This window comes from Rhamphochromis longiceps, linkage group LG7 (assembly GCF_057381845.1).
Source record: "Rhamphochromis longiceps isolate RC_006_pf linkage group LG7, R_longiceps_female_GT1.1, whole genome shotgun sequence".
NCBI lineage: Eukaryota > Metazoa > Chordata > Actinopteri > Cichliformes > Cichlidae > Rhamphochromis > Rhamphochromis longiceps.
This window is the reverse complement of record NC_140563.1, coordinates 34,410,092-34,428,435: the sequence shown is the minus strand read 5'-3', so window position 1 is coordinate 34,428,435 and position 18,344 is coordinate 34,410,092. Positions and strand designations below refer to the sequence as shown.

General features: G+C 41.0%; 1 protein-coding gene across 2 annotated transcripts in view; it reads left to right on the top strand.

Annotated features, from left to right (window-relative positions):
* Positions 1-287: 287 nt before the first annotated feature.
* The window catches only part of LOC146665724 (ephrin-A5b-like), an 85,524-nt gene continuing 67,467 nt past the window's right edge, over positions 288-18,344 (top strand). The window contains exon 1 of one of the 2 annotated variants that reach the window (XM_085413471.1): positions 288-1,192. In XM_085413471.1, coding sequence (XP_085269597.1) covers positions 1,068-1,192 — 125 coding nt within the window. In that variant the 5' untranslated portion in view covers positions 288-1,067. The remainder of the gene's footprint in view (positions 1,193-18,344) is intronic. The other variant, XM_085413470.1, reaches the window with a different exon arrangement.

Genomic DNA, 18,344 nt, shown 5'->3' with positions numbered 1-18,344 from the left:
ACGACAAATAATATGGTGAATTTGTGAGGTTGGATCATTTTTTCATTCAAAAAAACGATCTCCTCGGGGGGAAATGGTTTATTTAAAAGTGGGAAAAAGCAAAAATAGCCGATGAATCCAGGTTTTATTTGACTTATTTTCCTGGGAAAAGAGAATCAAGAAGACTGAACAGTCCGAGCTCTAGCCTCTCAACTGTCAAGATTTTTTTCCAGTGTTCCCCGGCTGGCCCGGTAGAAGAGAGAGAGGGAGGGAGGGAGAGAGGGGGAGGGGGGGGGGGTAGAGGAGGAGAAGGGGGGGTTGGTCCGGGAGAGCTTGGCAGCGGGAGCCACACGGCGCTGCTTTTACTTGCTTCGCACCGCTTCTGGCGCGCTCTCGGTTACGTGGCAGAGCGGCTCGTCGGGGGACATTTAACCTGAAGACCGCGCGCGTTTACACGAGAGCTTTGTTATCTCGTGCTGTTGCTCTCGGTCGCTTGGATAGGAGAGATCGGACAGCTGCGGATTCAGCCGGAGCTCAAGCTGCTGCTTTGAGTGGTTGTCGCTGGATCCACGGGGAGCCAGAGGAGAGGTCCCGAGCTGGCGAGAGCGGCGACACGGGGACTGGGTGTCTGCGCTTTTTCTTTTTAAAACCTCTGCGCTACCAGGAACACTTTCCTGCTGCTTCTTTTATTCTAAAAGACACGCACACACACATATATATAATTCTTCTGTACTGCGTAGATTGCGCAGGGCTGCCTCCTGTTTTGAACTGTTTCACTGCGAGTTGGAGAAACTGTTCGCTGCGCGGTGCGGAGTTGAGCCGTGGATGAAACGGTGATTTTGTGGTGTCTCTTGATTTAAAGTAGATCCGATCGAGGAAATTATCTGACTGCTAAAACCCCAAGTTGCTGCTTTAAATGAAGAAGACGGCGTTTAAGCTCCAGATACAGAAGAATAGAGCTCCATCTTTAAGGAAATAAAAGTGGACTGTCATTCACACAGGCACAACCAGCACACATCAGAGCTTTTAAACCTGATTCAAGAAGGACTTTCGGCCAATTTTCAGTTCATCGGAGTTCCACAGCAATTATGCCGCAGGTGGACATGATCCTCTTCCTCATCCTCATCGTTGGGATGTGCGTGTACGGCCAGGACCCTGCTTCCAAGGTGGTGTCCGACCGCTATGCCGTCTTCTGGAACAGAACCAACCCCAAGTAAGTAATCCCGCTATCCCACAGGGACGCAGCGACACGGAGCGGGGAGAGGGGGCTCTTTGTGCCCCGCCGGAGCGCCCTGTGCGCTGCCCCATGTGCTGCCCCGTGTGCAGCAGTGCAAAAGGCTGATTGATTGGTTGAGGTGGTTACACTCTCAGCTCCATTTGTGGCATTACAGGTGCGCGCAACTGAAGGTAATGCACTTTAGGAAGCAAAGCAAAAAACCCAACGTTAAATACTGATAATTTAATGGCTCAGCTGTTATCACACCTGTTTGTGTCCATGATGTAACGTTTGCCTTTTAAGTGCCACCATTTTTAAATCTTCAAACGCAAGCCTGGCAGATTGCTCGCTGCCTCACTCACCTTAATAATTGTTGTCCTTGTTGATGGATTGTTGCATTGATTGAAGATTAATTGCCCCTCATGTCTGAGTCTTCTTTGTAATGAACCGTGCACATTTAGCAGCATAAATCTCCCCGTGACAGCTCCTCAACAACAAGGTGTTTTTACACAGGCTGTCATTTACGTGCTGTTATCCATTAATGCTCACTGTTTGCTCCACATGATCAGGCTGGAAATTTGAATGCAGAAGTGTTACAAGTGCTGCTGGGAATGCATTACTGTGCTGCTTTAAAAATAATGCTGAGCCGCTTGCAGTCTGCTGTCATCGATTAGAAATGACAGGATCGTTTTGGTGCCAAATGGAGACTCATCCTGTGAGGGATTGCTGATATTCCCTGTCAGCTTAGGGTTAATGTTATTGATCTATCGCACTATCGCTGATAAATTGTAATCTGATGTGTTTCTTGCTTCCTGTTTGAGAGGTTTCTCCCAGAAACTTTTGCTTGGATCCTGAGGTGACATTTCTCCTCCGAAACTTCCTCTTGCTTGTGCCTGGGCGCCTCCCTCCCTCAGTGACTCAGTGCTTCACTTTTCCACCTTCAGCACCGGAGCACATAGTGATATGATGAGTGTTTGTCACTTTGTTTCAGCTTGAATACTTTCTTTATTAGCAGGCTGCAGTTTCAGAATGAGTCAATAAATAAATATTATATCAACATTTGCTCAGAGGCCAGGAACTGGTTTCTGGGCTTCAACAGTCAAAACACACATCAAGAGCCTGTGTATGTCTTTGTAATGGTCACCCTGAGGGCAAGTGTGTGTTACGGAGGAGTTAAACTGACAGGATGTTAATGATAGAAATGCAAATGCTGCAGCGGTGACATCAAAGGAGGTGATGCAGTTCTTGCTCTGCTGCTAACAGAAAGATATCTGAGTCTGATAACAGCCTTCTGTCACACTTGCTGGCTGCAGGTCCTCTCCTCCCTCCATTTTTGGCATTGAAGCAGTTCCCAGTTCCCAAGTCTAGTTTCTTGGTTGCCATGCTTCCCCCCCCACCCCCTTATCCAAGTGTCCCCTCCGCCTTGTCCGCCCTCCTCCTGGCCCATGCTGGGGCAGACAATAAGCGGGTACACAGGGGTATTTCAGCAGCGGCCAAGGCACAGCGTGGCGCTCAGTCTTGTGAGAGATCCACACATGCTGAGGTCACACACTTGGTAGTAACCAGGCAAGTTGCGGGTTAAGCAGCACAGAGGGGACCGTTGTCAGGGTCAAAACCAGGGCAGTACCGCTGGCCATGGGGCCCGATGACGGGCCCAGCACGGCACCCTGCCTGGACTTTGTCTCGACAGAATAGGGACTAAATAAATGAGTAACTCTAAATGACTGTCTCCTTTTCTCATTCATGACTTTAATCTAAACCTGACCCTTGCTGTATAATGTAAAAGAGGGCCATGCTAAAAAGCCCAGGGGCCCCTGACCCGCAGCAGAACTTAAGAGTATTCCATACAAGCTGGCGGGTGCTGAATCCCCGCTGTTTAATGTAACCATACTCAGTGTTGGAGTCCTGGGAACCTGCTGCGGTACAGTCCCAACTTCCAGATGAGCTTTCTTACCCCCCTCTTCTCCTGTTTCTGCTGCATATTTGACCAAAGTGAGGAAAAATGGCATCCGGAGCAGCAGTCCATACTCAGCCATTCATGAAATGCCCTACAGGAGCTCTGGAATTGAAATGGGAAGTGAGTCGTGAAAAATGGAAATGCTTTGACATTTTCATGTTTTTTCCATTGTTTCAGAGGAGCTGGAAGGAGCCCTTTTTTGTAATTTCGATAAACGTTGCGTTCGTGTTTGCCTTGCTTTCATCTTGGGGAACAATCTTCCTGCGCTGATGCTCGGTGCTGATTAGGCTCAGATGAGCGGGACTTGGAGCGGCGGTGGAGGGATTTACAGCCCTCAGGATGGCTCAGCCTTGCCTGGAGTTTGAAAAGCTTTCACAGTCAGTGACAGCGAGTCGCTGTGCTTGTATAAGCTACTTAATGAAATTAAAGAGAACTCCAGTATCAGGGAGACTTGTTAAAAAGAAACAGCTCACACATAATTGATATAATGACTTATAGTTATTTTTTTAAATGTTAAATCCCTCAAAAAGAATTAAAAGGACTTCAGATTATTGTCAGCTAAATCTGTCTGGTGTAAAGGCTGGAGGAGACAGAAACAATCTGTCCCATTAGTTTAAGGGGGTGTTAGCCGTGACGCACTTGGCTGCTATGCTGCTTTGGAAAGCAGCTAATTTGGATATAAACTTTAAAAATGCTGGTGTTTTACATAAATCTGCAAAGAGTGTGTGTCTCCTCTTAGGTCAGATATTGTCTGTGTGGTGGCCGTGCCGTTTGAGAAGGTTAATAAGAACTGTGTACTTAATAAATTGTTCATAAAATATGAGTTTATTAAACGAATTATGTGTATCGACAGATGTGCAGAAAGCAATTTTGCAGACAAACTTTTGTGTTCTCAGGTTGCAAAACATTTTTCTGCTATTCACATTTACAGCCCAACCCTGATGGAAGATTTAGTGAGATTTACAGATGCACTAATATTCATAATAACACACCTCAGGGCGTTTTAGGACCTTGTTTCTGCAAAGTGATCCATTACTATTAGTATATTAGTGCATTAAAGCCAGTAAAACAGGCATATTGTGTCCATTACGTTATCTTTTGGGCCAGTTGAAACTCTCCTATGCTCCTGACACATGATATCATGAGACTATCCGCTTCTCTCAGGGTGTAACGGACCATTCCTGCTGCTCCGTAGAGCGGCGTTTTAGCCAGCTAGCCAGCTGCGAGCATGAAGATCCATTTGAGTGAGTCCACATCGTCAAGTGATGCTGAGCCCCAGCCACTTAAATCTGCGTTGGGATTATTCTGGGGTTCCTTGGACGATTTTCTCCTCTGTAAGAAGTCTCTGGCCCCAAAAAACACCGAGAACTTCTCATTTAGAAGGAGAGAAACATATGATCAAAAATAAAAAAAGTTTTTGAAATGTTGTTGGTGTATTTTCAGGTATTACAGTTAACTGCTGCTGCAATCTGCTTTAAAAAGTTGTACCAAATGTTTAAGAAATAACTTTGAATGTTTAGTTGAGCAGATCTTGGAGTGCCAACAAATATTTGTTAATGTCAAAGTAATAAAGCATTAATAACTTATCTATTACTATTAATTTAACGTCTATCCTACCTTATAAAGTGTTTTCCTGTGAAGGTTTTAATGCTCACAACAGTATGGAGACCACCTTTAGTAATAACTATATGAAGTATGATGTGAAAACTAGCAATAAATCCAGTTGTGGTTTACAGGCCCTCAATAAATTTTATGAGATTATATTATTAAATGTTCACCTAGTGTGATCCATCCTCATAAATGTAACATATGAAGCGTTTATTAAAAAAGTAACAGCAGGGTAAAAACAGCCCAGTCAAGGCAAGAAACCTGGAAAACAAAAACTGCAGCTTTTCCTTGTGGAAACACTCATGTAAGAAAAATGAGCCACAGATGTTCCTTGTCAGCTTAGTCGGCTGTGTCAGTAACCAAATGATGGAATAAAGTGAACGAGTTGGGTATTTAGTGCTGCTCTGACAAGGAGCTATTAGCGAATTCCCCGCTCACCAGCTATTTAGCTGCTTCATTAAAGCCCACCCGGGTCCATATGGCCTGCATGCAGGCGTTGCCTTCGCCCAAGGTGTTTATTTGTTGCTGATAGGTGGGATCAACTGAGAATCAGGGCTGAGTTCCGACCCTAATCTCCCAAGCTGTTTGTGTCTCCGATGCCATGGAAACTGATACCCCTCGTCATCAAAGAACCTCATTGGGTGGGACTAATGACCTGACAGCTGGGCAGAGAGGGATTCCAGCATTCAGGGGGAGCACTGTCACCCCAGGGGTTTCCTTTAATCCTTGATAATGCTCATCCAAAGCTTTCCACAGCAGATGCAACATATTTCTCCATAAGATAGTCAAAGAATCTTTTCAGTGGCCTATTTTCATGTATAAGTGTTCACTTAAAAGACCTCTCTGATGATTGGCCGTTTGCAGTGAAACCCTCCGCGTGCACAGTTCTCCTCATGGCAGAATGACCTCCGATATTTGTTTTTCCTACACCGCTCTCTTTTTAATCTCCACTTAAAGAAACAATACTCCATTTTTCACTTGGTGGCGAGTTGATGTTGTGATAGTTTCCCAGTGGCATTGTGAGTTGCCCCATTTGCATTGTTCCCAGTGTTTACCCTCGCTTTCCCCTCTCAGCCTTTTCCCGGCTCCCTGCTGCTTGGTTCCGCTTGGATTAAAAACGGACACAAAAAGGCAACCATGTCCAAATATTGACTGGGTCTCAGGACCGTAGTCCTCTCCCAGCGCTGGCACAGAACACCTGAAAGGCCGCTATTGTTCCAATCGTACTCAGCAGCCCATAGCCGGCTTTTTAGCTATGCAGAGACAGAGAGGAGGAGACGGGAGAGGTGGAAGTGAAGAGTGTGTGTGTGCTATCTAAGGTGGGGCAGGGGGTTTCTACGGAGAAACTTACACATAAGAGGCCAGAGGCTACAGCAGGGGAACAGTGTCCAGGCCGCGGCATCCCAGGGTGGGGTCAGAATCAGTGTTTCCACCCTGAGGAAGTATCAGTCTCAAAAGGCATCAAAGAGAGCAGAGCAAATGTGATTTCCTGCACCGGGGGCTTCAGAAACTGTCAATAAACTGAGCACGAGAGGCATCTTATCTGAGGTTTACCTTCCATTTTATTACAGAGTGCAGAAGCATTAAGCCCGCTCACAGCACTTCAGTCTCTCAGTGCATGAAATGAAAGAGCGTCAAATCTCAGATAAGAAATCTCCCATATTCAACTTCTCATATGTCCGTTTCCTACCACTCTGTGTACTTTAATCAGTAGTACCTTACAGAATGTACTTCAGGAAGGCTGAACCTTTGGGTCAATTAAACCGGGAGCTTTATAGTCTCAGTTTTCTGCAAAGAGGGGGAAAGCTTTCCTGCGGAGACCCGTCAATCTACATGCCGTCTGTGACTGCCTGGAGAGTGAAGCTGCCTCAATCCTCCCTTTATGCTCTGACTAAAGACTCCCTCATGGTACTGCATTGGTGCTATGCGGAGTTTTGCATATATACATCTACCTGTTATAGTAGTCTGCTGCCACTTGGGGGCTGTTTCATAAATATGTGGAATGCCTAGAAATATAGACAACTGCAAAAAGGTTTATGGTTTAAGCCAATCTTTCAGCCTGAGCGTGGTCACTGCTAATGGGTGACTAGCTGTTGGCCTTTTGTAGGAACGACCACAAATGTGTCTCCATCGCTTCTGTTGTTGGTTCAACTCCCACAATTCTTACACACTGTCATCAGCGTGGGACCATAAATCAGCCTTAATAAGGGCACGGCCCCAGGCTGCCAGGGAGTGACTGACAGGAAGCAGTGACTAAAGCTTGTGTAGCGGGTTTACTGGTTTACAGCAGTATCTCTTTTGAGGTCCAGCACAGTGAATGCACTGTAGATACAGCAACATATCGATGCATCTCATTTTCCTTCGCCATTTTTGTTTTTCATTGCCAGATTTTCCATCTTTTTTTATTCTAAATAGTTTTAGTTTCGTATTCGTGAGAGAGAAAAAAACAGCTGACAGTGCAGCACCACGACACCAAACAGATTGCAAGAGATATCAGCTCACTTTAAGAATTTTCAGGAATCAATGCTGGAGAAAAATCACACTTAGTGGAAAAAATTATCTGTTGACCAAAATTTGAATACAACCTCATTTCGGCAAAGCAGGGGAAAAGGCTGATAGTAGTCTAGATGACTGTGTGTTAAATTACTGCAGTTCTCCGAAAATTTTAAGTAAAATTACTCCAAGAGTCAGAAAAATCTAAAGTAGTGCAAAAAAAAAAAAATCCTAAGAAGTATAATTTCATGGTACACGATTAGATGGATTTATGGGATAAACATTGATATACTGAAAGAATAATAAGCTATGCATAATTCAGCAATGATTAAAATCAATCATTAAATCTCCAATAGAGCACCTCAGGAAATCTGAAAATGTCTTTGCATGTAAAATAATAATAAAAAATCTCCTTTACATCATCAAAAGACTTTTTAAAGAATAATGCCACTTCTTGGATTTAAAGAAGTGAAAAAAAAGTCAGCCAATGAGGTATTAATTTAATTCGAGATACTTGTGAACGTGTGGTAAGAATTTTCTAACGCTTAGTATTTGCAAAAAATACCAAAATGAAAAACATCTGCCGAATACAATAAATTCAACTTGTTTTCAGTACAAATCAACGTTTCAAGTGTTTCGAAAGAAAGAAGAAAAAAGCAACTCAAGAGCATTAAAAGTGTATTTTCACAAAAGTTTAAAAGAAAAACGGCCTTATAGTTTTATAGTACAGTGTGAGTTACTTTTACTACAAATTCTCTCAAATCATTCTTTCTTGAAAAAGATCAAAGTAGTTCAATTAAAATCATAGAGGAAAGAAAAACTACCCAGTTCTTGAATTTTATAAAGCGAAAAAATCTGCCCTTGCAGCATAACTAAAAATTCACACACATGTAAAATGTATGTGAATGTCGATATTATGCTTGGTAATTTGCACGAATGAAGAAAAAAGTCAGTTTTTTGCACTTTTAGGTTTCTTGAAATAGACTAAAAAAGGGTGCTAGAGTCTAGAGTGGCTCTTGACATATAGAAAAATGTGCTTACTGTACATTTGAAAATGTATACTTTGCATCAACATGCGTCAGTTTTGTGAGGAATTCAGTAAAAGTGAGTGCAAGTTGAAAAAAGACAGAAAACGGTAAACATCATCTTTCGGTTTAGGAAAAGTGGAAAGTAGAAAAATGCTTATGCAACAAAACTTGTGTCAAGTTTTAGAAAAAGAAACCCGAATGAGGCAAAATGCCATTAAAAGTTTTTTGATCTAGTGAAAGTAAAGAATGAGCCAGAGCCTTTCACACATTGTCCTGTCAATCATGCAAATCTGCTCAGAATCTAGACCAAGAAAAGGCAGATTACAGGACCAGACTCTAGAAAGCATCAATAAATCATGTCTAGATCGGTACAATTAGATTTTTGTAGCTGATTTTTAAGAGTTGTGATTAAAGATGAACCAGAAATAATGTAAAATGTGAAAAATACCAATTTGTTTCAGGGAACCGGTTGTAATATATGTATATTTTTTTTTCTTCAGATTTTTTCCCTTTGTGTTGAAGAAATAAAACTTTAACTGTGACTTAGCAGATCCTCGATAAGATCCATAAGAGTTCAGATCAGATACTGTGAGAGTTTGGCTTCTTGCGTTTGATATGCGTGACAGTCACTGTGTTAGTGGGAGACTCTTCAGGCCTGATCTCACACCGTCTCACTCCACTGCACAGAGCTTCACTTTTCTGCCGTTTTAATCTTAGCGGGCCTTTTTTGTGTGTATGTGTGTGTGTGTGCTCTTTAAATGTGAGTGGTGAAATGGCATCCCCTGTGTCTTTGTAGGCACCGGTGAGGGTATTAGCAAAGAGGCTCTAAGGGGCTTAAGAGGTCAGCCTCCCCTTTGTGTGGAGACACAAAACACTTCCTGTGAGACCCTTCACCCCTCTCTGTTCTTCCCTCAGAAAGCCAGGCCCTGCCTGACCATTCACATTAATCAGTCTTAACTCCTAATGACTGCAGTAAAGCTTCAAAAAAGTGCCTCCAAAAAAGTCCTAAGAGCCACTAAGCTGCTAACAGACTGGGCACGGCTGCCGCTGTTTGCAGGGCATCACTTAATATCAAAGATGGCAGGGTGGTTGCCCAGCCATCCTGGCGTCCCTTTCCGGACTCCAAAAACTGTCGAGACGTGCGTGCCGATTGTTTCTTAAATTGTGTGCCACCGTTCACACTAAAATCATCAGTTTTGGAGGAAAATGTGTGGGTACTGTGTGAATTATTGAGCCAGATTACCTCATGCAAACCCAGTGCCAGTCAACTTTAATCCATTTTTCTTGATTGTAATGCGTTTTTTGGCCTCACTCTATGTTGTTTCTTACCAGAAAGTAAGAAGAAGAAAAGTGCTGGAAACAAAAGTTCAAATGAAGTTGCTTAACTGGGACTTTTCAGGAGTTACGACCGATAAAATGACTTGACAACAGTGATAAATTTTTGCTTTAATGAAGTTACAGGTGTATTTTACTAAGTAAATGAATCAGGTGGAAAAGTTTTCTTTGACATGTTTGGATTATTTAAAAGTGAATTAGTCTCCTTGAGCTTTTTTTTTTGTTTTAGACTGATGAGGATAAAGGTTTGATTTTTTTCTGACGCAGCAAAGAAAAAGGTTTTGCTGTCTCCTCTGGTTTAAGACAAATGGATGTAATGAGAAAATTGGCACTTCGGTGGATTCAAATCATACACAATTACATCTGAAACCTAAACTGGCTTCAGATATATGCTTGATGAAAAGCAAATGTGATCATTTTGACAGCAGGGGCCAAACCTCCAAGTCAGTGTTTCTGGAACTAAATTTGGGTCAGTGCGGCTTTTGGAGGGAGGCCTGAAACGAAAAGTATGCGTACCTCCTCAATGGGACGATATTTCCTGATTTTAAACGGCTGCTGACTTTGGGTTTTCTGTGTATCTTGGAAGAAATTAGACAAAGCTGATGTGTGAGCGTGTCACTGTTCCAGTCAGTTTGTTGAATCATGTGTGATTCACAGAGCGATGAAGCTCTCAGAGCTTCACGTACCATAGGCATATTTTTTTTTTGTTGGTTTTAGCCACAAAGACAAACCAAAATATCCCTGATGAACCAAAAGCTTTTGTGGGAGACTCTGCTGCTGCCTAATTGCTTTTGTTTCTCGGGTTCAAATGTCTCGTGTAATCGTTTTGGTATGGGGGTTTATCTGATGCTGGTTAAGAGCTGTGATTTTTTCATACCACAACAGAGAAGGCTTTTTAGCTGTTTGGCCATTTTCAGACTCCTGCGGTGAAAAATATTGACTGTTATTTATCTGCATGTGTTGTTTAGTGAACTTGGTGTGGCTTTGCGGGACCTTTCGTGGGGCTCGCCGGCCTGTTGAAACTCAAAAGTGTTTCCTCCTGTTGGATTTCAGCAGACTTGGTGCTTTGGGACCCATGAAATATTAAAAAAGCTGTTTGTGATCTCACGATAGAGCCTGGACAAACCTTCACACGCAAACCAGGAGAAATCCAGGTCAGGACCGCCATGACTTTAGCACAAGGGTCGACACGATGTTGGCCTTTTTAAAAAAAATTATTATTTCTCACAAATCCTTTCCTGGCCTCTGTTGCTTTGGTGATGAATGACTGTGATTAAATTGTTTTTGGTATTTTATCACTGTACAGCTCGAACTTCAGGGCCATTAATTGAAATCTCAGACTGCCAAGATCTGTACACTTTCCATAGACGTGGCTGACTGACTTCCCCTCCTCTTCGCCTTTTTCTCTGCGGTGTGTGGCGGAGCGGTGCAGCACAGGCAGCCATTTTCCAAATTCGACTCCATTTTGTTTCAGGGGAAAAAAAAGTAGGTTACGAATCCCGGGCTATCACACGAGCAGTTTCTGATGTTTTCTCATTCCATGCTACTGATCCTGGCGTATTTTACGCCTCCTACCGAGTCCTTAGGTTTTCTTCAATCGAGCGCAAAGAATCTTTTAAAATATTCCTTGTTTTTTTTCCCCGAGAATCTTTTAAACGATTCCTTTTTTTCAAGAATATTTTAAAAGTTTCGTTTTGACGTCTGGTGAAAATGAGATTTTTTTCTGCGTTGCCAAAATTAATTTTCACTTCTCTGAAGATAATTCAGGTTTTTTGGACTCTGTTATGGAGGGAAATTATTTGACAAATAGAATTTTTGTATTACTGGAGATAAAAATGTTTATTGTACGTCTGGAGCTTAAACTTTAACAGAAAATAGATAAAGGCTAAAAGCAGCACAGTAACTATCAAAATTAGCATGAAACACTAAACGAGACAACTGCAACTTTTCCCACCCTTAAAAAGAGTCAAAAAGACTCGACATGTGCACTGAAATGAAACCAGATTAAACAAATCTTGGAAAATGACGTGATTTTTGATTTCTTGAGGCTTTTTCGAGCACTCCAGCCTCAAATGAATCAAAATTCAAGTCCAGTTAGAAAGAAGCTAGTTCAACAATGAGGGCAGGAAAAGTTTAGCATCTTAAAATTCTGCTTTTTCACCTTGTTGTTCATGCTGCTTCTGATTGACCCACTAACACAATGCTGAGCATACACGGTGCGTTTGATTTTTGCACGAACCCTTCGGTGTGCGCCGCCACAGCTGCCCTTACATGAGCTGGTACCTTGGCTCATATCACTGGTCGCAGCAATGGCAGCAGCACGGTGGGAACACGCGGGCAGACGCTGCGAGCGCTCGCGCTGATGATCCCCTTTTATGTCTTGGCTCCATCAAGGCTCTGAGTTATTCTAGTGCATAATTGATGGAGGAGTTAGAATAGCAGAAGTAATGCGATGAGAGGGTGCAGCCAAGCGGAGCGAAGGATCGCGTGCGTGGGGCTGCAAACATTGCAGGGGACGAGAGGAGGGCATCTGGCGTAACAGGTCCCAGCGCTGAGTCGACACAGCCTATGTCACCGTCTCAGCCAATCGCTGCTCTCCTCTTCCCTGCCAATGAGACTTCTCCGCCAGAGCGGAGTACTACGTTCTCATGAATCACACAAGAAGCTGTTATCAGCTGTTATTACCCCTCTTATGCACTGGTTTTAATCTTCAACTTGACGATGTTTAGCTAAGATAAATTTAGTGGTAGTTCTACTCTGATTGGTTTGGAATGCAGTAAATAACTTTGGGGTATTTTTGGCCCCAGAAGGCTTTCTTTGTCCCCGTAGTGCATTTCTTTAGGTCGACTGCGGGATCAGCAGGGGCAGGGTGGATATCACACCTAGACGAGCACCTACAAAGAAAAACTAATGGCCCAACAAGCCCGCATTGTCTGTTTAACAAAAGGGACAAGGTCACAGATAACCTGCCACATCCGACATCAAAGACTCTGAGGAAAGGCTTAAAGAACAGGCGAGGAGACGGCTAAAGTTTCACTGCGGTTTAACGTCAAATAGTTATTAGACCAACAGGAAAGTAAAGGGATAAATAAACTGAATATTAAAAACACTCACAAAAAGTTTTCTTTAATTTCTTGGAGAAAGAAGTTACGTTCAGACTTAAATAAAAGCTACAAATATTCAATTTACAGAGGTAGTCATGAGTTAATACTTGATTTAATCCAGCTCATAAATCACTCTAATTTACCCTTGCATACATGAAAATGTAGCTGTTTTTGATGAGGGTTTTTTAAAGTTTCAGGGAATTGGAATGATGGAATGAACAGATTAAGTCAAGAAAATTCCCCAACGTTAAAAATACTTAAACATTAATCACTGCTTTTGCTGAAAAATTACTGCTTTAAAAAGAAAATATAGGATTAGAGTGAACTAAGTGGAAAATATGTTGATTATTGCAGTTTAATAAGCACAGCCAAACCACCGATTTTCTATAAAACCTTTCATGGAACTAGTTTCTCTTACTCAGACCATATGATTCCTACATATACTGAGTTTGTTGTGTTTGAATTAGTCTCTTATGCAGTGTTTTAAAGTGCAAAATCGCTCACAGCTAATGGGAATTTATTGCAGCTTCACAGGCATAGAAAGTGTTTTTTTTAATTATCCAGCAGGCAGCGTAATAAAAACAGTAAGTTGTGCAGAGTTTTTGCGTGTGGCTCTGCAGACAGTAGCCGGTGGCTGAAGTCGGCTCTGAAACACAGACCTGTCCAGCGGAGCACTTAGAGGCCACTGGACCGGGAGTGTGCCTATTAAGATCATAAAATCTCGCTCATAAAGATGTTTTATTTGTTTCCTGAATGTGCCGTTTGCTTAGGTTTCCATCAGAAGTCTTTATGGCTCAGTACTCATATTTCTGTCTCTGGACGGAGGTGACTATTAAGTTTTAGTGCACTTCTGTAAGTTTCAAAAGCCTGGTCACCAAAAGTTCACTAATTATTTTTTCTTTGCATCAACGTACTAAAAAAAACCCAAAAAATACAACTCGATGTTGTGGAATAAAAATCACAGAAAGGTGTCATTTTTTTTCTTTTTTTATGTCAGGGGTTATATATTTGTTACAGGGAAGAGAAGTTAAAAAAATATTTTTCGTTAAATGTATAGTTTAGGAGCTGAATCAGCAACTTTAAGTAAATGTACAAAACTATATTAATAACTGTACTTGCATCTACAATAAATATGATCATATGTCTTCATATGTCTTTTACATAGTCAAACAAAAAACAGTTATACATTTGTAACTAAAATATGTAAAAAAGTACAATTTATATCAACATACATGTATTTTTATTAAAAATAATTGAAGTTCATATTTTTCTCTGCAACTCAATTCATAGTTCATATGTATACATATATATTTATTATACAAGGTGAGTCAAAATAAGTTTTAAAGATATATTATTTTTAGCACACATAAATAGCATTTCAAAACAGTCTTGAGCATTGATATGTAAGTTTGTAGTTTACTAGTTGTCTTAGACTTTTACTGTGACATATGACAGTATGGTGCTGTAAACTTGATTTAAATAATAAAATTCGAAAGAAATTAAATGTAATGTTAAAGTCAAAGATTTTAATAATTTAGGAACATTTTTTATATCATGAAAAAATGTTAAAACAAAAATGTAGTCAATGTAAGCCTCCATTTATGTTTTAAATTTTCATTCAAATGTGGATTTTTTTTAATCTTTCAATAAAGCATTCAGATGTTTAAATCTTATGACTGCTTAGCCTAAATTATGGGGGGGGGGGGAAATTTCTTTGATCATTTTTCAAAGGCGAACTGGATTTGGAATGAACCTCGCCTTAATGCCGCCATGTCTCGTTGGTTTCCCCTTCTGTCGCTTTACCTCAATTTCACTTATTTTGAACCTCTCTGATTATTGGCTGGAATAAAAGGAAAGAATTGATTGAAGAAGAAGAGGATGGGGGGAAAATGGACTTGGACTTGGGTGTCGAAGTCCTGTGACTGCTTCTTTGGGTCACATGGTCTTTCCAGAAGTAGTGCTGGTGAGGTCTAGACACGCGATACACAGGGGGGTTAGAGAAACACGCCGGCTAAGACGTCACACACATTTACCATCCACCAATCCACTCCTGTATGGAGGCAGGCCCATTCTAAATTTTGCCCAGCAACCCAGCAGTGTAGTGGGAGATGTGGTGCTGTGATGCAGCACGACTCTTTGACACACTTCTTGACTTTTCCAATTAGTAGCTATTATTTAGCGATTATTTGAAATCACTGCAAATAAAATTTTGATTCTGTGTGGGCCGAAAGTTTGCGTCAACTTTGTTATAATGATGTTAATTGTTATTTCGGGTGAAATCAAATCAACTTGCGAGGCCAAAGCCCCAGCTGAGAAGTCTTTTTTAACAATCTGCCGATATTTCGTCCATGTCGTTAAAAACCTTCAAAATGTTCAAAATTTGGTTAAAACCCTGCACACTACAGTGAAAATGGGTAAAATGCAAATTTGATCCAAGCACCCCCCCCACCACCTTCCCTGATACCCCCACCACTGCACCCATAAGGGAAAAAAAAAAACTGGGTGTGTTCTTGTAGAAAGTCACCAATCAGGATTAAATCATAACCCCTCAGCAGCCAATGAGCCATGGACCAGCTGTGCTTTCATTGGCCCGCAGAGCACTGATAACCAGAACTGTGCCAGATACACCAGGGTAGAAATAACCCAGAATTACTGTAGCCTGAAGGGAGCAAAGCTCTTAATGCAGCATGTTGAATCCATGCTGCAGAAGCCTGCTGCTTTCTGGGAGATGTAAACTGTATGGTTACTATGTACTGTGGCACACATACACACTGTTGCAGTGCCCATGACGTGATAGAAATGTTAGATGGTTACATGGAGCTGAGTTTGCTTTTTTTTGCTTCCACACCTCCTTACTTACTCTGATTTTTATTTCTCACTTTGCTTTTTAATGAGAATCCAAAACGAATGACGACAAAACCGAATTTGCAAAATACTAACGTGCAGCTGCAATATGACTTTATTAGAGAAACTGCCTTTGTATAGGTCAGGGTTAAATCAGTGCGGACCCTGTTTTAGAAACACAAACTCTAATATTGAAAATGTATGCTGTCTCCCAGCTTTGCTGTCCAAATGTTAAAATATGTCAGAAGTCACAGAACTTCGATGGAAAATTCACTTAAGAAAAAAAGTAAATATGTATATATATATATATATATATATATATATATATATATATATATATATATATATATATATATATATATATATAATAGAAAATGTTTCTCTCTGTTAGCTAGCTTTTGCTCAAAAGTAGCTGGAACAGCTTTCTAAGTCTTGTATTGTGTTTGTCATAATCGCAAAATGTCTTTTTGGTTTTCCAAAAGTATTTATTATAATTGAAAAAGTTGTTAAGTCCCTACAAAACAGGTGCTGTATCCCTGTAGTATTTGCATGTATGATAATTTGAAGAAGAATTTGCATGTATAATATGAAAACCTTGTTTAGTAAAATACTGAAATGCACGTGAATCTGTGCATGCGTGAAACTAACACATTTTCATATAATTATGTAAATATGTTGCTAAACTTAGAAACTGACCATGTAGATTGATGTTATTTTCTCTTCATATTCAAATGTTGGTGATTTTGACCAAAAAATGTGTTTAGCATCATTTTAGAATTTGTAAAAATCCTAGGCTTTGTAGAGCTTTAGTTTTTATTTACACTCCAAAATATGTTTAATTTAATTTGCCATTTATACAAGCTCACAGTAAAGCAGCAGAAAGCTGTTGTAAAGCAATATCAATAAAATTTGGGCCTCATTCCCAATTTTTTTTTCATTTTTTGTAGGAACTCTTCTAAGCTAGCATGTCGTAAACCAAGCAAGCGTACATCATAAAAATATATGAGGATTAACAGCAAAGCCGCGCTAAAAAAACAAAAACAAGACAACAGTTCAGATTTTTAGTACATTTAGGACTTTCGTATTGGCTAACCCTGCTGTCCAGATGTTAGTCGACCAGCTGTTGCGGCTCTGCTATCAGAAATGAGAAGGGCAATTAAACCTTCTCAGACTTGACAGCTTTGTTCTACCGTGTAAAAAAAGAAAGAATCCACTTTTACCCCTGGCTGCTATGCTAACTCCTCAGCTCTCGGCCAGGATTGAGCTGAAGTCCCTTCCTCCATGTGTGCAGCACACACCCAGTGGACATTTGTTAAAGCTTGAGGTTATTTAAAAATATTTTCCTCAGCTTTTTTTCTCTTTGCTTTTTGCATATTTCAGTACAGTATCAACTTGCTGAAAACACAAATGTTTTAAGCCTTAGTCCAAATCTGGAGCAGTTTTGTGACCAGATCCTCGGAGCAAATTGCTTTGGTTGTGATCCTGTAAGAAGAAGTTCAGGTGCTGCACAGATGAAAGTCAGCACATTGGGGACTTTAATTTGGCGGTGTGCTCTGTGGCTGCAGACACACATTTAATCTGCTGTGGAAAATGAGTGTGCAGACTTTGGGGAGACTTTTACACATGCTCAAAGGCCATGCATCTCTGCACACAGAGGAAAAGACACACACACACACGGATGCAGACTTGTGTGTAGGGTGTCATATGTTTATCCTGTAAGTCAGCTGTTTGATCATAATTTGTGATTAATCAGCCATGAGAGCTTTCGAATTAAGAGCAGCTTTTCATGTCAGAGTAACTGCAGCCTAATCCGTCTGGCCTTGCCCAAATGCTTTCTAGTTTAGCGAGCAGATGACACAGAGCAGGGTGCTCGTGCTCGTACGTACGGAGTCTCTTATAGCTAGAGTGGCAGGGATTGACTTCTGCCTCACTGATTAAATGTGTGTTTTGGGGGATACTTTCCATTTCGGGAGAGTCTGCTTTCACATTTAGACACTTTCATTTATATACAGTCAAGCAGGTGAGGAACCTGAGGAGCCTCTCTTTCTGGAAAGCAGAAACTGAAGGAAAATTACTCCGAATAAAAAAAAACTAAGTGCAACGAGATGGATGTGTTAGAAGATGTCAAAGTAGAATTACTCCACAAAAATAAGATTTCTTGTACCAGTCTTTCAGGGAAACTGGTCAGAAAACACTACATGTTCATGTAGCATCACTTCATTGTTTCTAAAACATTTATACCTTTAAAAACTTCACATCTTCCGTTTCATTCCGCAGGAATAACATGGAGTAAATAGACTAGCATGTGGCTGATAGCGCTAATAATTTGTCTCTCTCGATTTTTTTCCAGCTTAGTTCGCCGATTTGGAAGATAATTTAGCTCCTTTATTTTTTAATCGTGTAATGAATGGACTAAAGTAATAAAATATTTGTTACGCGTGGACTGTTTGTACACTAATGTCTGGTTCTACGCTATTATAGTCGAATACGATATAAATGCTGATTCTTTTAGGAAATTTAAATGACCATTTACGATACAATACGGCATTTGTTTCGATGAAAGTTCGTTAAAAGAGGCTCGTTTAGAGGTGTTGTAATGATTTTTGTGGATGTGTAATATGGCCGACTAAAGTCTTATGATTTAGCTAATAAATGTGCGAGTATTACCAAGACCCTTGTACTGCTCAATCATGTAATGCCACAGTATTTGCTACGATGGTTAATACAGCAGCATTCCTGTAACTGTAGGGGAACGGTGACAATGCTCATCTTTCCATGCC